The sequence below is a fragment of the Astatotilapia calliptera genome, chromosome 10, assembly GCF_900246225.1.
Source record: "Astatotilapia calliptera chromosome 10, fAstCal1.2, whole genome shotgun sequence".
NCBI classification, from domain to species: domain Eukaryota; kingdom Metazoa; phylum Chordata; class Actinopteri; order Cichliformes; family Cichlidae; genus Astatotilapia; species Astatotilapia calliptera.
The window spans coordinates 25,972,865-25,991,822 of record NC_039311.1 but is presented as its reverse complement, the minus strand read 5'-3'; the positions used below and the strand labels follow the sequence as shown (position 1 = coordinate 25,991,822).

General features: G+C 41.6%; 1 protein-coding gene across 12 annotated transcripts in view; it reads left to right on the top strand.

Annotated features, from left to right (window-relative positions):
- The first annotated feature begins 6,110 nt into the window (after positions 1–6,110).
- The window catches only part of ncam1a (neural cell adhesion molecule 1a), a 268,916-nt gene continuing 256,068 nt past the window's right edge, over positions 6,111–18,958 (top strand). For 5 of the 12 annotated variants that reach the window (XM_026181160.1, XM_026181159.1, XM_026181161.1 and 2 more), the window contains exon 1: positions 6,111–6,384. In XM_026181160.1, coding sequence (XP_026036945.1) covers positions 6,333–6,384 — 52 coding nt within the window. In that variant the 5' untranslated portion in view covers positions 6,111–6,332. The remainder of the gene's footprint in view (positions 6,385–18,958) is intronic. The other 7 variants (XM_026181164.1, XM_026181163.1, XM_026181166.1 and 4 more) reach the window with 3 other exon arrangements.

The window sequence follows — 18,958 nt, the reverse complement described above, 5'->3', positions numbered from 1 at the left end:
TTTGATTTAGCGATAGTCGAGTGTGTTTATGCTTGTCTGTGAGGAGAGGATTGTTGGAATAGTGATGATGATGTGCGCTATCACTGTCAATTGTCAGTAAACACTTCATCTGGCTGATGAATCTACACGTGAGATATTACATAGTCTGCATTATTAACTCTGTAATTAGGCGCCATTCTTCTTATTTTACGGCGCTGTTGCTCAATCGGGGGACGCTCTCTGTTGAGGAGAAAAGCATGAATTTCTTTGTATACGGATTATCCATTGTTTAAATGTCCCGGGCAGTCGAAAAGGAGGCAGAGCTGTTGAGAAATGCTAGGAGCTAACTGGGCGCTAACCGCATCATTCAAATATATTGAATGTCGCAAAGAGAGGAAGTGACGTAAGATTTGCGCATGCGGGGTACCGATCGGGTTTCCGGTACGGATCGGGTAGTGACAGTCCTGTCTTCCTTCTCTCACCCTAACCAGTCGCGGCAGATGGCCCCGCCCCTCCCTGAGCCTGGTTCTGCTGGAGGTTTCTTCCTGTTAAAAGGGAGTTTTTCCTTCCCGCTGTCGCCAAAGTTCATCTTTTATTTAGTCTACACTTTTGCTGCAGAGAAGATGAAAGTTACAAAGAAGTTCTGTGAATGAAGGAAAACTTTAATCTATTAAAGATAATCTTGAATTATCTTTTTGCTTTCCTTTTTTATGTTGAACTGACATCCCTGTTTAAGCTAGCTTTTCAATCTGCATTTTACCTAGCATCACCATCGGGCTAAGTGATTTTTGTTTGTTTGCTCATTGCATACCCAGAATCGTTCACTCTATGTAACCAAAGAATTGCAGACAAATACTGTACCATGAATTCTCTTTTAGTCTTGTTAGCCAGCTAGCTACCAAAAACAGTGTTTGCAGAATAAGGTAGTAATAAGGTAGTAAACACTCAGATGGAAAAAGGAAAGCAACACACCAGATATATTTTATGAAGCTCTCCTGGTTTATTCACACATAATGGAGAAGAAGGTGTCAATAATTAACTATATCCGTGTCCCAGCACATGAGGGTGTTAGCGAAATGAAACCGCAGGTGCTATGTCTAAGCAGGCACTAAATTGGGACAGAGCTGAAGTGGAGGTTGGATAATGATGATGATGAGTTGAGGAAATGTGGATTATGCCGCAAGATGGATTTGAGAAATTCCCATGGTAGGTTTCCAGATGACTGAAATCCATTAGTTGAAGTGGATTCAGAGTAGCCACAACAGCAGAGGAGTAATGTACAACCTACCCTGGCAGTTAAATATGGAGCTCATGGTCCCCAAAACATAAAAGCAAAGTTATTCGTCATACCTTGCAATTCTCCCAACAAAAGCTTTTTCACAATATTCTCTGAACCAAATTGCAGACGACAGACAGTGGACAGAAAACAACAAAGCAGCGACCCAGGTTGGGAAATGCAATTATCTTTTTGCTGTAGAAAAAAAAAAGCTAAATAGAGAATGTTAATCTGCATGGAGGTGGAGCTAGCTATCGGTACTCTATAGTCCAATCTCCTGAAGATTTCAAAGGACAGGTTTAAATTAATTCTATCTCTCACAGAAAGTAGGTTGAATGGGTTGTGTCTGTGTAATCATTCCACCTCATCAGACTGGCTGTGAAGCGGCACCTTTGTAGAGTTACTACACTGTATCAGGTTCAGCAGAAGCTTGATCAGTTTGAATTAGTCATATTGAGTGGCTCCCTCACATATCAGGCTGTTAAAAGCTCACAGCAGCAGTACTGTAGTCGCACCTTTGCTACTCCTGCTTGACAAATGTAACCATATTAGCAAAGACATGAAAAAAAAAAGTTTTACATACCAGGTTTTATTTTCTTCTAGTTTTATTATTACTATGGTCTTTAAAGCACACACTGACGCAAGACAGAGTAAAACATTAAACACATTTTTGAAAATGTAGCGTTGACAGGTTCATCAAGTTCAGACAAAATACACATCACGTTAGAATTGATTTTTGATATTGTGTCATCAAATTGTGTCCCAGACTACAGTGCTTTTTTGTTTTTTACAGATAAGGCTTGTGCTTTATCTTAATATCCCTGCTGGTCATAGGATGGGGATGCATGGACTGCACGGATGAGGCAAGTAGATGTAGGGATTCAGAAGAACAGGATCCAAAAAAAAGGTAGTTAATGTGGTGATGCTTTCACAGTGTGCAGTCTCATCAGCATTGTTTCCAGCAGCAGAAGCAGGAAGTTGCTTTGAGCAAAGGAGCTCTGATCACAGCTGTAGCTTATCTGCCCGGCACCAAATGGCAGGCAGACAAATTAACATAGTTGAGCATTTGGAGTCGTACTCCCGAGTTTGTGATCTGACAATAGAGCGACAATTGAATTTGGCATACAGCAGGTGGGCACCAACACAGTTTCAGATCAGTGCTAACTTTTCTTCTATCTGCTGGATGTGGCAGTTGTGTGTTAACAAGTTTGACATAGGGCGACTTTTTGCCAGTGTTGTGTTATCAGCTTTTTTTTTCTCTGGAAATGCACAGTAGCATATGGAGCTGCGGTCAGATGTTTACATGCACTCATCATGGGTATGAATGACATGGCAATTTGGGGATTTTAATGGTTTATTTGAACTGTTTTTGTTTTGTTTTTTCATTGTGGGATGAGTCTACAATATACATCTTTAATGTCTGAAAAACAGTCTTGAATTTAGTTTGAATTTTTCTGATACACACAGCAAAATAATAATAATAATAATGGATTGCATTTATATAGCGCTTTTCGAGAACCTCAAAGCGCTTTACAATTCCACTATTCATTCACTCTCACATTCACACACTGGTGGAGGCAAGCTACAGTTGTAGCCACAGCTGCCCTGGGACAGACTGACAGAAGCGAGGCTGCCATATCGCGCCATCGGCCCCTCTGGCCAACACCAGTAGGCAAGTAGGGTAAAGTGTCTTGCCCAAGGACACAACGACCAGGACAGAGAGCCCAGGGATCGAACCGGCGACCTTCCGGTTACAGATGCGATTCCCAACCCCCTGAGCCACGGTCGCAAAAGCATGCATACCTTCACTTAAAATCTTTTAATAAGTGGCACTAAAAAATGCGCAATTGGTAGTTTCCCTTTGCCAGCATCAAAGGGGTTTGATGGGGCAATGAGTCATTTAGAACAATGGGGAACTGAGTAAATATCTAAAAATAAGAATTGTAGATTTACACAAACTGGGAAGATCTCTTGGAGCCATTTCTAAACAACTGCAGATTCCAAGAGCATCAGTTCAAAAAACTGTATGCAAATACAAGTAATTCAAATGAGTCGGAAGGTCTGGAAGAAGATCCAAACTATCACCCTGAGATGAGAGGAAAATGGTTAGTGTGTGTAACAACCGAAGAACCATCAAGGATGCTTGGAAATTGGAAATTGAAGTATCAGTGTCTGTGTCCACCAGAGATGGGCGCGTTACTGTAATACTTTTTTCGAGTAACGAGTAAAGTAAGGGATTACTATTGCAAAAACGGTAATTAGATTACTGTTACTTTCCCGTAAGCACGCTGCGTTACTGCGTTACTAAAACTGTGATTTTCTTGCGAGAGTGTGTCATGACAGTGACGTAAGCGAGTGCGACGTTCGTGACAACAGCTGTGTGCAGATCAACAATGGATCATATATCGAGTGTGGGAGAGAGTATGAGCGTGCAGCGTGGAAGTACTGACCTTACTTTGAGTTTGATTCCATAAAAAGTGACAAAAACATTAGCGTCCGCTATTCACTGCGTGGGAAGAAATCTTCTTTTTACAGCGAAAAAAACCCCTTAACTTCCGAGCAAGCACCGAGTAGCTACGACGTGATGTGAAATTCACAGAGACACTCGCGGATTCTTCAACTGACCGCTGCGGCACACCTGCACCAGGGTAAACCTCCGCCTACGCCACTCCTGCTATACAGGTGAAAATAGAGCAACAGGACCGCTAGTCTTTGATTTTATTTATTTTCTGCTGTGTTTCACTTGCATTTATTTGAAAGAGTGAGTGTAAACACAAAAAACTATTTTATTTTATGTGCTGGAATGTGCAGAAAATAGGTTTAAATGTTAAACAAATTTCTTCCAGTCAGAGAATGTTGCATATCATTTGTTTTTTGCTTGATGCATAAAGTTAAAAGATTAAAACTAATAAAACAAGTTTTAAAAAGAGAGTTTTTCATTTGATTACATTTTGTATGATGGATTATGTAGAAAAAGTAGAATTGGGCTGAAAGATCTCACTTTATCACCTATTCAGGTTGTAAATCGTGTTTTTAAAAAGTAACTAAGTAACTAAGTAATAATTACTTTTGAAAATAAGTAATCAGTAAAGTAACGGGATTACTTTTTGGGGGAAGTAATCAGTAATTAGTTACTGATTACTTTTTTCAAGTAACTTGACCAACACTGGTGTCCACAGTGAAGCAAGTTTTTTTACATTGCCATGGACTGAGAAGTTCCCAATCAAGAAAAAAACCCTGATCCAGAATTGACACCTTCCAGCTCGAATGAAATTTGCAGCTGCTCGCATGGAGAAACCGAATGCCTTCTGGAGAAAGGTTTTCATGGTCAGTCTTTGTGGTCTTTGAACACAAAAATTGAGCTATTTGGCCACAATGATAAGAGGTAACAGGCGGAGGACTAAGGTGCATGTTTCAAGCCTGAGAACAACTGTCAAGCATAGTCATGGTAGCTTTACACTGGCACTGGTGCATTACACCAAGGGGATGGAATAATGAAAAAGGACTACATTCAAATTATTCTTCATCTCACAGGTTGAAATTTGAACACAGCTGGATGTTTCGACAGGACACTTATCCCAAACAGACTTTGCAACTGGTTTTGGAATGGATAAACTGGGCTAACATTAGGCTTCTGGGATGGCCTTCACAAAGCCCCCAACCTCAATCCTACTGAAAATTTGAGGAAAGCACTTGCGAGCAAGGAAGCCAGCCAATTTAAATGAACTCTACACATTCTGCCGAGAAGAGTCGTCAAATATCCAGTTAGAATTGTGAAAAAAGCTTGTTGATGGCCCTCAAAACCATCTGTTTGAGGTGCAACTTGTTAACTTTTAGTGGGAGGCTATGTAGACATTTGAGCCTGTATGAATACGTTTGACCCTGTGTGGATTAGAGGAAAGCCAAAATAAATTCTAACTTGTGCAACTCAATTTTATTTATATAGCTCCAGATCACAACAACAGTCACCTCAAGGTGTTTTATATTGTAAGAACAATATAAAGCACTTACGAGAAGAAAGAACTTATAATAGTAGAGACAAAACCCAAACAATCAAACAACTTCTTTTGAGCAAGCAGTCGGCAACAACAGGAAGGAAAAACTCCCATTTAACAGGAAGAAACCTCCAGCAGAGCCAGGCAAAGGGAGGGGCAGCCATCTGCCGCTACTGGTTGCGGGTGATGGGAGGAAGACAGGACAAAAGACGCTGTGGAAGAGAGACAGAGATTAATAGTAACTAATGATTAAATGCAGAGTGGTGTATACACCCACAGTGAGTGAAAAAGTACAGTCATTTCACCCTGGTGAAAGAACAGTTCAAAGAAATGAAAGGCCCAAATTACCATGACAGTCATGCACATGATGAGTGGATGTAAACTTCTGACCACAAACAAAAAGAAAACACCCTGGGTGTCTGCTTATTACTGTCCAACAGTAGCTATTGAGATGCTTCACAACACTACTCACCACATATACGAACCATATTAATATATTAATATAAACAATATCACCTCAGAATTATTATTATTTTTTTTTTAAATAAAATGGAATAAAATATTGTCATTGTGAACTATCCATCACTATTTGGAAATTCAGTCATTCGTTTAGTATTAAGCTATTCTAGCAGTCTGGATAACACTTTTAATTAGAACCAATATGTCACTCTATGTGTTTTAAACCATAGTTAGCCGGTTTGCAAGCTCAGTAATCCGAATTACAGCCTCTGGTGACCATCTGCCGTCTGCACAGACAGCTCCGCGCACTACTTTGTTACTGAATTCACCTCAGCCCGCCCCCTCCGTGTGTGTCTCTCTGTGTGTGGGGGGTTATAGCCTACCGGGCGGAGTAATTCGTGCTGGTATCTATTGAGTGCATGCGTGCGCGAGTGCGTGCTACGGTTTCAGCCTGTCACTCTCGTTGTGCCGCGGCGCGAACACGGGTAGCAAGAAGGACCAAAAATCCGCCTGGTATCAGTTGTTGTCCCTGGAAAGACTGTTTCCCCCCCATCACTAGAGACACCTCTCTTGTTTTAAAGTGCGTCTGCTCTTCAAGGAGAATAGCTGTGTGACACATTACAATGCTTCAAATAAGGGACCTCATCTGGGGATTGTTATTCATCGGCTGTGCAGGTAAAATGAGTTATTTCTTGTTCTAGTCTAATATTAGGTTGTGTGGGGATTAATATCCAGCTGTAGGCAAAGCAAATCTGTGTGAAAGCGCAGGCCGAGACGTGTTGATTCTAGAGCAGCATCCTCTGGTCCCACCGGCGGCATCCTTGTCACTGACTCCGGACAGTGGCGCTGGATTTGGAGCTCGAGCGCTGCAAAATTCACAGTTATCCCAAAAGTTCTCTAAAAAGTGAGGCATCTCCCCCTCTCTGAGGGAAAGCGACATGAATTACTTAGCAGGGCGCATTTTATTCAGTTTTGGGGTTATACAGTTTGATAGAGGCGCGTATCTCGGCGCATTTTGAATATCCCTGCACAACACAGAGAAGTGCAGACGACCAGTCTCTTTCATTCGGGGTGACTGTTCTCCCTAAGTTAAGTTATGCAACATATTTTTAATAATAATAATAAAAATCCCCACTCGTACTGCGTGCTGTGGAAGTTAAGCTCCTGAGTTCGTCCCTGTGGGTAAATAGAGGAGGATGCTTCCAGAGACCGGTGGTGTAGTGGGGCGCTTTTTGTGGTCCCCTTTATGTCAGCAGCCAGCTTATTGCTTATAGCCTCTTAAGTCGCTGCAAACGTCAACGGCAAACGAATATACTGTCATTCAAAAGTCCACCTCGGCTTTCTCAGTTCTGCTGGGTCAGACGTGACGCACCGAGGATGGGGTGTCCGGAGAGCCGATCGCTATTAGCGGGAACGCTTTGTTTTAGCCCACTGGAAACAGATTTACTGCCCTTTTTTTCTCTTTATTACCTTAATATTCAATTTGTTTTCCGTACGCATGCGCTTAAAACTATCGAATAGATCGATAAGATGCACGCACAAATTTCCACTTGTGCCACGATCGGATTTGGCACATAACCAGTAGCTGTGCTGATGTGTCCGTGCGGGAGTTTAGTTTTTGCATCCCTGCTCTGATCATATAGGTCGACACTGAGGTATTGCCTCTGTTTTTGTTGTTTTTCTGGCCAAAAAGGACTCTGTAGTTTCTAACTTAGTAGCGAGGTGCTTGTTTTTTTCTAACCTCCATGCGCAAAATGATGTCGACTTCGGCACAGACCCAGACTGATTTGATCGTACTTTTTAATTTCGTTGGTTGAGGGGAAATTCGTCATCCAGTGAGGTAGACTGAATAGTCTTTCAATGTATACAATAGCATCCAATCCCAGAGCTCTCATGGTTATATAGGGCGGGAGGGGGACCCATTTTTCCCCCCAAAGCCCCCACCTCTCCCACCACCCACATCCTTCTCTCCTCCCTGCATTCACCTCCCCATTCCATACACTGCAACTGAGTGCTCAAAGAGGAGTTTGAGGACCCCCAGGGGTCCTTGGAGAGCGGAAGAATAGTTTGATGTTATAATTTGATTCAATTTAGTGTACATTATGGTGTAAAATGATTATTCTAACCCGGGGCCTCAGTTGCACTGTTGTTTCTCAGTGCTCTACAGGTCTATGCTTTTCTTGTCTATGGCAAAAAACAAAATAAAAAAAAGAAGCATTTTCTTCTCCCCTACTGAGATTAACTGCAGCCAATACAGCCACTGAGTCTGGATGAAATGACTGAAGGTACAGTTAAAATAACCAGAAGGCAAATCTTTTCATGTGCTAAAAAAGTAGCCTATCATCTGGCTATGCCTGTTTCGATTTATTGACATTTGACTCCTTTCCTTCCTTCCTTTCCTTTCCTTGCCTTGTGTTTGTGCCACACGGCCATGACACATTATTTGGGGTAGACTGTTAAGTCACTTTTCCCCGAGCACGCATCATTAGTTTAAAGTTCATAGATGTAGCACTGTGAGACTGTATTGAATTATCCATGCAGTAGTCTCAGTCTGGCTAAATAATACATTTATTTCACAGTTGTGCTGAAGCCAACAGCCCTGTCTTTGCAGAATTTAGGGAAATCGAGCATGAAGAATGTGGGTCTACGCACAGGAAAATAATGTATATAGCCTAAAATAATGTGGACTGGGGAAATTGAGTGGATAAGACGACAGAATTTGAAGAAGGTGGATCATTACTGTGTATGTTGGATGGTATTTTTCTTGTTTTGGTACATAAAACCTAAGCTGGCCTCCATGTGGTGCTGGGCGTGCCCCCAAAGGGGCTCCGCTTTTGTTTTTCTTGTTTGTATGATCTGGTGGTTTTTGAGTGTGATAGTGATGTTGATACTTGAAGTTATATAAAATATTGATTTATTGATTACTGTCCAAACTTTTAAAACACAGGATTTGACATTTTGCACTTCACAAACAGCAACCAAAAAAATGCACTTTACATTTTTATCGCTGGGAAAAAAAATGCTGTGATTTCTGTTGGGAAAAAAAAACTACTTAAAATACTTTCAACAAGCTGAGCGAGGATCTAATGGGCTGTGTTGGGATAATGCGTGTGCCGGCTGATGTTTGTGGTTTCTATGAACCTTAAACTGCATCACTTGGCGCTGGCTTTTGAAAGTTTTCCAGAATATTTTTGGAGGTATTTCCAAATCAGCACCCAAACACTTGGGCACCCTGTCACTGATGTGGGTTTAGAGAGTGGTGCTGGGATGTTTTCATTTCTTCTATATGATTCATGACCCTGCCGAAATATTCTGACACCCCCACAATTTACCGCGCCTCCGCAGGGGAGGGAAAGAGAAAGGAACCAAGAGGGAGATAATTAGACAACTGTGCCTTAGCTGTACCCTCTTGCAACAAGGAGAAATTCAAATAAATTGATCGCATTATTTGATGGACTCGGGGTATATTGAAGGGGTAATGACAGTATCACACACTTTGAGGGCTGAGCAATTTAATTACATTTATTGATTTCCAGTTTCTGTTCCAGTTCGATGATAATTACATTTTTGAGGCTCGCGCCAAACATTAGAATGCAGAGCTACACCACCTTCCAAGATGTAACTGCATTATAATGCAGTTTTAGGAGTCGACACAGGTAGTGATCTTTCTCGACTTAAATTCAAGTCGAGTGTGCAGTGCCCGTTCTGACTGTGTTACTGAATTAAGCCACCGCATCCATGGTGGTGATCAGTTTGAAACTGGATAAAGTAGAAGGTGATGCAGGGTAATCTGAGGGGAAAAGAAGCCCCGTTTATTAAAGTGAAAATGACACCGCCTCAGATTTATGACTTCAAGAATGTGAAGTTACAGATCTGAGGCATTTCTATTCTTTTTTTTAACCCTTTCATGCTCTGTGCTGTTGGCTGTAGAGAAACCAACGCAGGGTTGCCTTCCAGTAAAAGTTTAAACTGGCTTTTATTGCACTGCAGCTCAGCATCGTCCAGCAGCGCCCTGCACTGACCAAATATGTAAAATATGTACTACTGGGCATTCCTGATTGATTAGTCTGACTTGAGGATAAAATATATTTATGATCAAATTACATAATTAGGCAGCACGGTGGCACGGTGGTTAGCACTGTTGCCGTACAGCAAGAAGGTCCTGAGTTCAATTCCAACATCAGGCCGGGGTCTTTCTGTGTGGAGTTTGCATGTCCTCCCCGTGTTTGCGTGGGTTCCCTCCGGGTACTCCGGCTTCCTCCCACCGTCCAAAGACATGCAGCTTGTGGGGATAGGTTAATTGGAAAATCCAAATTGCCGTTAGGTGTAAATGTGCGAGTGAATGTGAGCGCGAATGGTTGTCTGTCCCTGTGTGTTGGCCCTGCGACAGACTGGCGACCGGTCCAGGGTGTACCCTGCCTCTCGCCCTATGACAGCTGGGATAGGCTCCAGCGCCCCCCGCGACCCTGAAAAAAAAAAGGAGAAGCGAATGGATGTTATTGAGTTTAATCGCCTTTTCACATGATATTGCAAACCGCTGTGCAGTGTTTTAGCATCTGACAGAATGGCAGAGTGTTCTCTCTCTTGCTGAAAGTGGATTGCCTCTGTTGGATTTCTTTATTCTTTTTGTTCCTGAAACAACAAGTTTGCAGGCTGAAGGCAGGCTAGATGCTGATGTGCACTTGCCATTCAGTTCATACAGTTATATGAAACTGCAAGCAGTGCAAATCCATGTACTGTTCTGGCTGTAAAGCAGCATGTGTGTACTTTAATCAGTCAGCTGAACTACAGAAGGGAAGAAAAACTTTAGCGTAACATTTTGAGGGAGAAAATACACAAATCCTAAATGGCTAACATATGGGACTTTAACTGCTGTGGTGGGTTCAAAGCCACTATGAAAATAATACAGGCTATTTTTGACTTAGGGGAACTGGAAAAAGCAGCCAAACACAGGAAAATTATAAGGCATTTTTAGTCCGCTCTTTAAATAAAACTAGATTCTGGCTCTTTCAAGCTTTGCTCCGTAGTTGCACTCTGGTCCATGCACCATTTGGCTTGGAGACACTTTGTACTAATGTACTATTACGGCTTGTTATGATCAAATTCTCGTCAGTACATGGACTGTTCAGATTATAGCAGTACTCCTACTTGGATTCAGCTTCTGTTTAGCTAAATACTGCATGCCTGTGTCGCCGTACAGTTTATGTAAGAGAGCAACAGATCAAGTGACTTGTCATCATAATTGCAAGTTGATTCTCAAGATGTGAGTTCTTTGCTGCTGCCTACATTTACATAAAGTTCAGTCATTACTGCGTCTACATTTTCGCCCTATAGCTTTCTTTTTTTCCCTTCTTGCTGTGCTCCCCCCCCCTTGATTTGTTTATTGATCTCCATCTTTTGCAGCTTTTATTATATGTCATATCATCCTTTCTCCCCTGAGAGTTCAACTCAAAACAGCCCACACAGCAGCACAGACACAGAGCCCTGTGTGTCTGAGTTACATTATCTGCTAATTAGTGCAGACTATTAAAATACTAAAAATTTAACTCACTAAAACTGAAGCAGAAACTCCTTGAATCGTTTGTACCACACAGCACAGTCTGTTAGATAATTCCTTTTAAAATGCTCCAACAGGCAACAACAGCACAGACATGGTGGAGAGGTGCATTAATTGACTTTGAGTAGTCCAGCAGTCTGTGTTGGAACCCCTGTCAGTCACAGCATCCATCTGCACACCAGCTCCAATATGCAGATGGATGGGTTTTAGAAAATGCACCCCTGTACACTTGCCACGAAGGGGGGAACTATGGAGGCCCTAACTGCTTTGTGTACAAGGCTGTAAACATGCTTTTTAATCCTGTGAAATTGGCTGTTTTAAACACAGGACTCTATGTGGATTCGCTCGCTTTTTGAGTGGGCATTAGAGGAAATGCAGTTTTTGGCACTTATGCCTTGGCTTCGTTCTCCAGACCTGGAGGCTGCTGTTTGCCCCAGACAGTACTGGTGATAAACTTTACTTCATCATGATCACGATTCAAACATGTCACATGAAACACAGTGACACTCAACTATCAAAGACCTGTGTACAGCCACTTGGATATAATTTTTCTAGATGGGTGTGTTCAGGAGGTAGAGTAGATCACGTACTAATCAGAAGGTCGGTGGCCTTATCTGTGCCTCCTCCATTCTGCATGTTGAAGTATCCTTGGGCAAGATACTGGACCCCGAGTTGCCCTCGATGCATCCATTGGAGTCTGAGTGTTTGGACATTACGAAAAAAAACCCACTTAGGTTAATGTGTGTATGAATGGGTGAAAGAGGCTTGTGGTAAGAAAACGCTTTGAGGTCTCAAATTGAGTAGAAAAGCACTGAACAAGTACCAGTCCATTTAGATGTGACAACAACAATGCTCGTTAAGTGCCGTTGCAGCCAGAACCCACTATAAGTCCCTAATCTCACTAATAGAAAAGGATGTTAACACTTATTTACATCCACTGTTGGTATGCTTTTACACAAACACAGAACATTTGTTAGGCTAGTACAATCAAGTTAAAATGAGAGCTGCCTGTCTGTAGCCTAGGTGCTAGCTTGAGTTGCCAAGTATATTTGAATTTGGCAGATTCTTTTAGACTTATCTACAGTCTGAGACAGCAGCCACCCCCTCAGTGTTATCTGCACTTGCTGGTTCCACATCAGCAGCAAGGGAAAAAGCCGGACTGAGGAGATGAGTGATGGTGACTAATGTCAGTTCTTCATTCTTTCCAGACTCCACTCAGTCTTTTGTCAGTAATATTATTTAGTTTACTGACACTCAACATTTCTTTTCAGTGTGATGTTATTAAGTGTATGTAGTGCATTTCCCGCTGTAAAAACTGCTCTCTGTACCACAGATATACAATACGTACCTGCACATATGGGTTTGCTTATCTGTGCAAAATCTGTTATTGCTCCACCAAACTGTTAATATTTAATGGAACTGTGCTGTTCAGCTTCACTGTGTGGCCGTTAAATCGAGCTGAAATCCCCAAATTTGAACAACACTTTACAAACACTTTTAAGCTTAATTACAAAAAAACAATAATTTCTGGGGGTTTTTAACACAGGAACACAAAGACAGTTTTAATTTGATTCCAGTCACTAAGCCATTAGAAGTTCTTCGTCCGTGGATGATAAAGAGGCACGTAAAGTCTAAAAACTTTGAAATGCAGATGATACAAGTTTTACATAATCCATAAATTCATGTCATATCGCAGAGCTTCTGAAAGTGCTGATAATTCCATCCAGATGAGCTCAAAATGACTTGACTGGCTATAATATTTCTTCTGACTGTTAGATGAGGATAGGCTGTCTTTGCATATTAATCAGGACATGAATAGAACCCATGAGTGATTTTTATTGTGTGAGCTCTGAAGGCGTCCTATAGAGAATTGAATGTGGGGGAAAAAACCCAGAAAAAAAGAGACGGACTTGTTATGCAACCCAATCAGCAGCCCCTTCCTTTGCCATTGAGCGCAACATTGAACATGATTTTCAGATCTTAATGCTGTCTTCAGAGTGTGTAACTAAATGGACAACTGATGTCAATGAAGTAATGTCTCCCAAAATTCTCAAGCAGATATAATATTCACAGAGGAAGGTAGCCTTTAGTCATGTATATTCACATTATGTCATTATGTTCTAATGGAATGCCACGAGTAATACTAACTAATGTAACATGAATTTTTAAGTTACCATTAGATGAGTTAATGCACAATGACTCATCTAATGGTAACTTAAAGTTTGATGAGTCAGTACAAACAAATTTAATATTACATTACTTACCACAACTTGTAGCATGGTGTATGGAAGGAGTGGGAAATGGATTCAGGGTGGGGGTGCGATAAGCTGCAGGATGATGGAAGAGGTCAGCCATGAGTCTCCATACACTGTGATACTTGCAGACAGGGAGCAGGTGGAGGATAATCTGTAGAGCTGGAGCTGTGGAGCTATGCTCTGGAGAGAAGAGGAATGAAAAGGCACTAGAAGCAAGACAGAATATGTATGTCTAATGGGAAGTAGACAGGTGTAACAGTGAAGATGGAAGGAGCAGTGGTAGTGAAGACGGGGTCAGCCAGGGTGCAGTGGGTGGAGACGAGTGTCAGGGGGTCATTTGTGACAAAAGATAGCAGCAAGAGTGAAAGAGAAGGTTTACAAGATGGCAGTGAAACCTGCTATGATGTATGAGTGGAGAGGGTGACACTGACAAAAAAGGAAGTGGAGCTGGAGGTGGCAGAGCTGACCGGGATGGACAGGATTAGAAATGAGTACATCAGAGGCACGGGCAATATGGAGCTGAGGAAAAGAGGAAGTGCATAGAGAAGATTCATGGATGTAGCGGAGGAGGACATGCAGAGGGTCGATGTGACAGAGGAGGATGCTAGAGATAGGGTGAGACGGAGGTAGACGATCTGTTGTGGCGACGCCTAAAGGCAGCAGAAAAATCAATACAATATGTAGTTAATTCAGACGCAAGGCAACCCAGCACAGTCATCCATGGTTAAAACAACATGTCTTTATAACAAAACCATAAGCATTATGATTATATACCAGGCAAATATGCATGTGTATCTATATATATATATATATATATATATATATATATATATATATATATATATATATATATATATATATATTTACGTGTGTGTGTGTGTGTGTGTGTGTGTGTGTGTGTGTGTGTATATGTATTTTTTTTCCAAAATGAAGTTATTCATGAAAGCCACATTTTTGTGGCGGGACTTTTCTTGTCAAAATGAAAATATGCCTTCACTGAGCTTGTTGACACACTTTCTGCTTAGCCATCCATTTCAGCTCAGTAAAATCTTGTTTCTGATCCTTTTTGTTGTGGTCTTTTCTTCTGTTCTGGTTAAAGAAACGGGGTCTGAAACAAAATACTTCTCCAGTTTCCTTAGGCTAAACTCTGGCATTTTGGCAGAGTGAAGCAGCATCAGCTTCTAATGAATTCAGATAAACAATGCTTGATGTTCCCTAAGATCCCATCCAAGAAGGTGAAATATCTGTGGGAGTGGCTGTGATTTCAAACAAGCTGCTGTTGCTCTAAGGCTAACCGGGATGCTGCTCGTGTGAGTTTTGCAAGGTGATAGAGAATATTCAGGTGTTTGTTGTGGCACTCCTCAGCATACTTGCTTAGCCCCAACCTCACCAGATTTTCTACATAAGAACTAATGATCTGTGCTCCTTTGGCAGTGGACTCCCTATATTTTTTTTCCCTTTTACTGAGCTCTTTAAGTGAGGCTGCCAAGTCTGGTGAGGTTGCCCAAGGTGACGATGGACTACATTGCTGCGCAACAGAATCCCAGCATGATGTCCCTGTCCTCCTTGAAATGCCTGGAGAGCTACAAGCACCGATTTTTATTTGGAATAGATACTGTGTTTATTGATGTTCCAGTTTTCTTTATTGTCACCATGGGACTCTGTTATTTATAGCCTGTCACCGTTATAACTTACTTCCCTCAGGACTTGCACTGATTAACAGATGGTATTTTGTTTCTGAAAGTCACTTCATACTTATGTTGTGTTAATTTTCAGGTGGAGAAGAAAAAACCCAGTATTTTTTACTTTGCATAACTTCCCCCCCCCCACCTGTTTCAACCAAAGGCATAAAATGTAAAATATGCTTGGAGTGACAGCGCCTCCATATAAAATGTCTTGGCTTAGCTGCGGTAACCTTCATCAGGGATGACACAAACGCTTGTCAGCCCTGAGTAATTTTCTTAATGTTGGATTACCGACAATCTTTGAGCTAAAAGTGCAGAGAGCAGGTTTTGCTTTATTTTCTCTTTGTTCAACTGAGCCTTCAAGTGCAGAAAAACGGCGGCAATATCATCCGAGTGTACTTGGCAGACTTTTAATGCTTATGCTTCATCACTTAAACAAACACCTACTGTATGCGATGGCTGGCTTCGGGTGTGATCTCCTGCAAAGCTATATGCTTAGCAATGTAAAAATGGTAAGTTACAAGTCTTGCAGTTTTATAGGAAAAGCTTTTGAAATGCAATAACCTATAGAAATACTGACGGGTATACACGAATAAGCTGCATATCATTGCTTGCATTAAAACGCCTGCTGTTTTTTATTCAACCCTATGCACAGTGTTGTCTTCTAGCTTCCTCCCCAGCATTATCTCTCCAGGAAAGCCGGTTTGGTACTTTCTGGAAAAGCGAAAAGTACGGGGCTCTAGTGATTGCCTGACTTTTAGCTATACTGCTGCCCCCAGGTCCCCATGTTTCTCTTGTCAGCCATGTTAGTTACCAACTCTGATGCTATTATGAGTTCTTCTAAAAGTTCTGATCCCTGATATATTACTTTACTGATGCCTGATCAAATACTGCAGTTGTTTCATCTTGTGTTATAAATCAAGCACCCTGCTTTTCCCTTTACAGTGATCGCTTTTACCCCTCCCTAAAAGCTCAGTCTTACATCCTGTCTAGTTCTCCTGGAGTCGAGATGATGGACAAAGAGCCTTCGGTCAACATTTATCTGTAAGAAGTCAAAGTTTTAAAAGGTTTCAATAGGTGAGCGTGTGAAAGAGTCATTAATAGTTGAAGCTGCCTTTGTCGACGGTGCACAAACAGGGATTGGCTGTTAGCTCTCCATCGTTCTCTCTGTCCCGAGGCGCTGCTGCCCGAGCATCTCATTGCCCCCATCTGTAGGCATCTGCCAGGGGGACTCTGGGCCAGAAGTGGTAATCACTCTTGCGATGTGTTTATTATATAATAGTATTAAAATGTAAATAATGACATAATATGAGATAGGGCTGTGCAATATGACCAAAATCTCATATCCTGATATAAGACATTTATCGTCCAGACAAAGAAATATATCACAAACATTTTACATTTTCTGTAAATTCTGTGAATCTCGGGCAACTCGATTTGCGTGTTTTGTTTTGTTTTTGCTGGTCGTGTACCTGGAGTCAAGTGTTTTGACAGATGGATGAAACTATACATTTTTAGACATTTTCTTTGTGAGTATTTATTACACGGCGTGTTGCGGGGAAAAACTCGTTCTAACGTTTGATTCTGAGGTTTCTTTTTTAGCACCTAATGGCTCTTTTTTGCTTCTCATCTGTAAACACTCTGCATACTCTTTCACTTGATTCTGTTTATTTTGAAAAATCTCAACAGGATCTTCAGCTTTATTGCGAAAGGTTTACGTGGTAAATAAACAAGCGGACGGCGGAGCCGCGCGATGGTTTTTACCGGCGTTGTTGCTAACGTCAACGCATAAAAACAGTCGCTTGTCCGTCCGTAGTGTGGTTATATTAAATATAAGAGAAAGAGAGAACTTTAAGAAATTCTACAGTGACCATCAAAACGTTGAAAAAATATTGCCGTAAACAGTTTATTTTGTGACACCATGAAACAAACGATAGCTTAACATGCAACGATAGACGTTTTCATATCGTCATCCGATATATATCGAACAGCCCAAGTATGAGAAATATACTGTGCATTTGACTGAACCGGCATATGGTTGTGTTAGGCTGCTAATTCATTTGTCACTTTTGGGATTCAAAATACTTATTAGTGGAAAAATACGTTCTCTGATTGAGTTTTTAGTAGTGCTAGTGTGCACTAAAAACTCACCTAATTTTTGTCGTCATCTTAGCAAATTTGTCATTAGATTGAAAAACCTTTCTGTAGGTCACAAAACTGTAATCAGGGAAGCCCTGTGTATCAGTGACGCTGACTTTCACACCTGTATTTTTCAGTGGCTAGTTTCTAGGACTGCAGCTAAGGCACTCACTGAAGTAAGAGTGTAAAACAGTTTAAAGTGCTTTGTTCCAGGATTTCCACAGCCTAGCTGATACCACACCTGCAGCATTCATTTGTAGATGGGGGAGGATTTTCTGATTTTCAGAAATCCTGCTTTTCAAACCACCTGAAGAGTCAACTCATTTTCCTGTACACCTGGTGTCTGCAGGGATAATCGCTGCTCATTTAAGATGCATGCAGCGATGTTTTTCCACACAGTTCATTTCGAGTGGGTCTCCCATTTTGAAACATTCCTCCTTTTCTTATTACGTGTCTTTTTTCTTTGAGAATCGTTATTACTCCCCTATGAGTCCTGTCTGGAGATATTTCTTTTCCTCCTACTACGAAGGTGCAGCGTTAGCCATCTTAACCCCAGGTTTCAGATTGCAGCTTGCATAATAGGTTTCTTAGGAGTGACCAGTCATTCACATAACAATGGCAGCTGGCAGTTATTTACCTGAGTGTGGATGCCGGCACTTAACACTTCTGCTTATGCACAAAATAATGAACAGCAACAGCGACAGCAAACAAGAAACCAAGTGACTAAATTAAGAACAATATGAAGAGTAAACATAGGGGTATATTTTTGATACCACTAAGGCTCCACTTGGCTTATTATTATTATTATAATTATTATAAAAAGCACTTTGATGTGTTGATTTGAAATCTTACACACAACTCGCTGACCTGTAATTTAGCTTCAGGGGATGTGCTCTGTTTCCTGTGATCACCACTGATATTAAGAGATGCGTCTAGGCCCTCGGGCTGTGTGGGTGTTTTGTGCTGGCGCATGCAGACTGTAAGTTTGATGTCGCACCTTATAAACGCCGTATCACTTTCTGCGGTGTCTTGGCACAGCAAAAGTTGCTCTACGTGATTTCACCGTTCCAGCTCTGAGACCAACCTGAGGATTATTCTCTTCTTTAGCGATAAACGGCATATATCTGATGCACCTTATGTGCACACAGGCACTCCGGGTTTCTTATGTTTTTCCCACAGTCAGAAATCTACCTTCTCACATGGCTTACCTTGGCTGAGCTGTCATAGAGAGTTAAGGCCATAGTGTATTTGGGCATTTGTTCTACTGTCTCTAAATCCCAGGGAGTGACTCACCATCATGATGTAATGCCTAGCAATGACAGCTGGCTCATCCCAGGGACTCTGTGATTGGCTGGCTTCCTCAGGTGCCAAGTTGCCTGAGCGTGTGTGTGTAAAGAAAGGAAAGGGAAAAAAAACACCCAAGCATGTCTTCTGGGAAAAAGGAACAAGGCGAGATGTGCACCATGCGCAGTTTTTTTGTAGACTTGTTTACTTCCTAAATTGGCACAATTGTCAGCGAGCACATTCTTGAGGCATCCGCTGTGGCTCTGTAGTGTTTTTCAGACCATGCCAGCAAAAAACGAGAATGACTTCTTTCACCGAGTGCTGTTCAC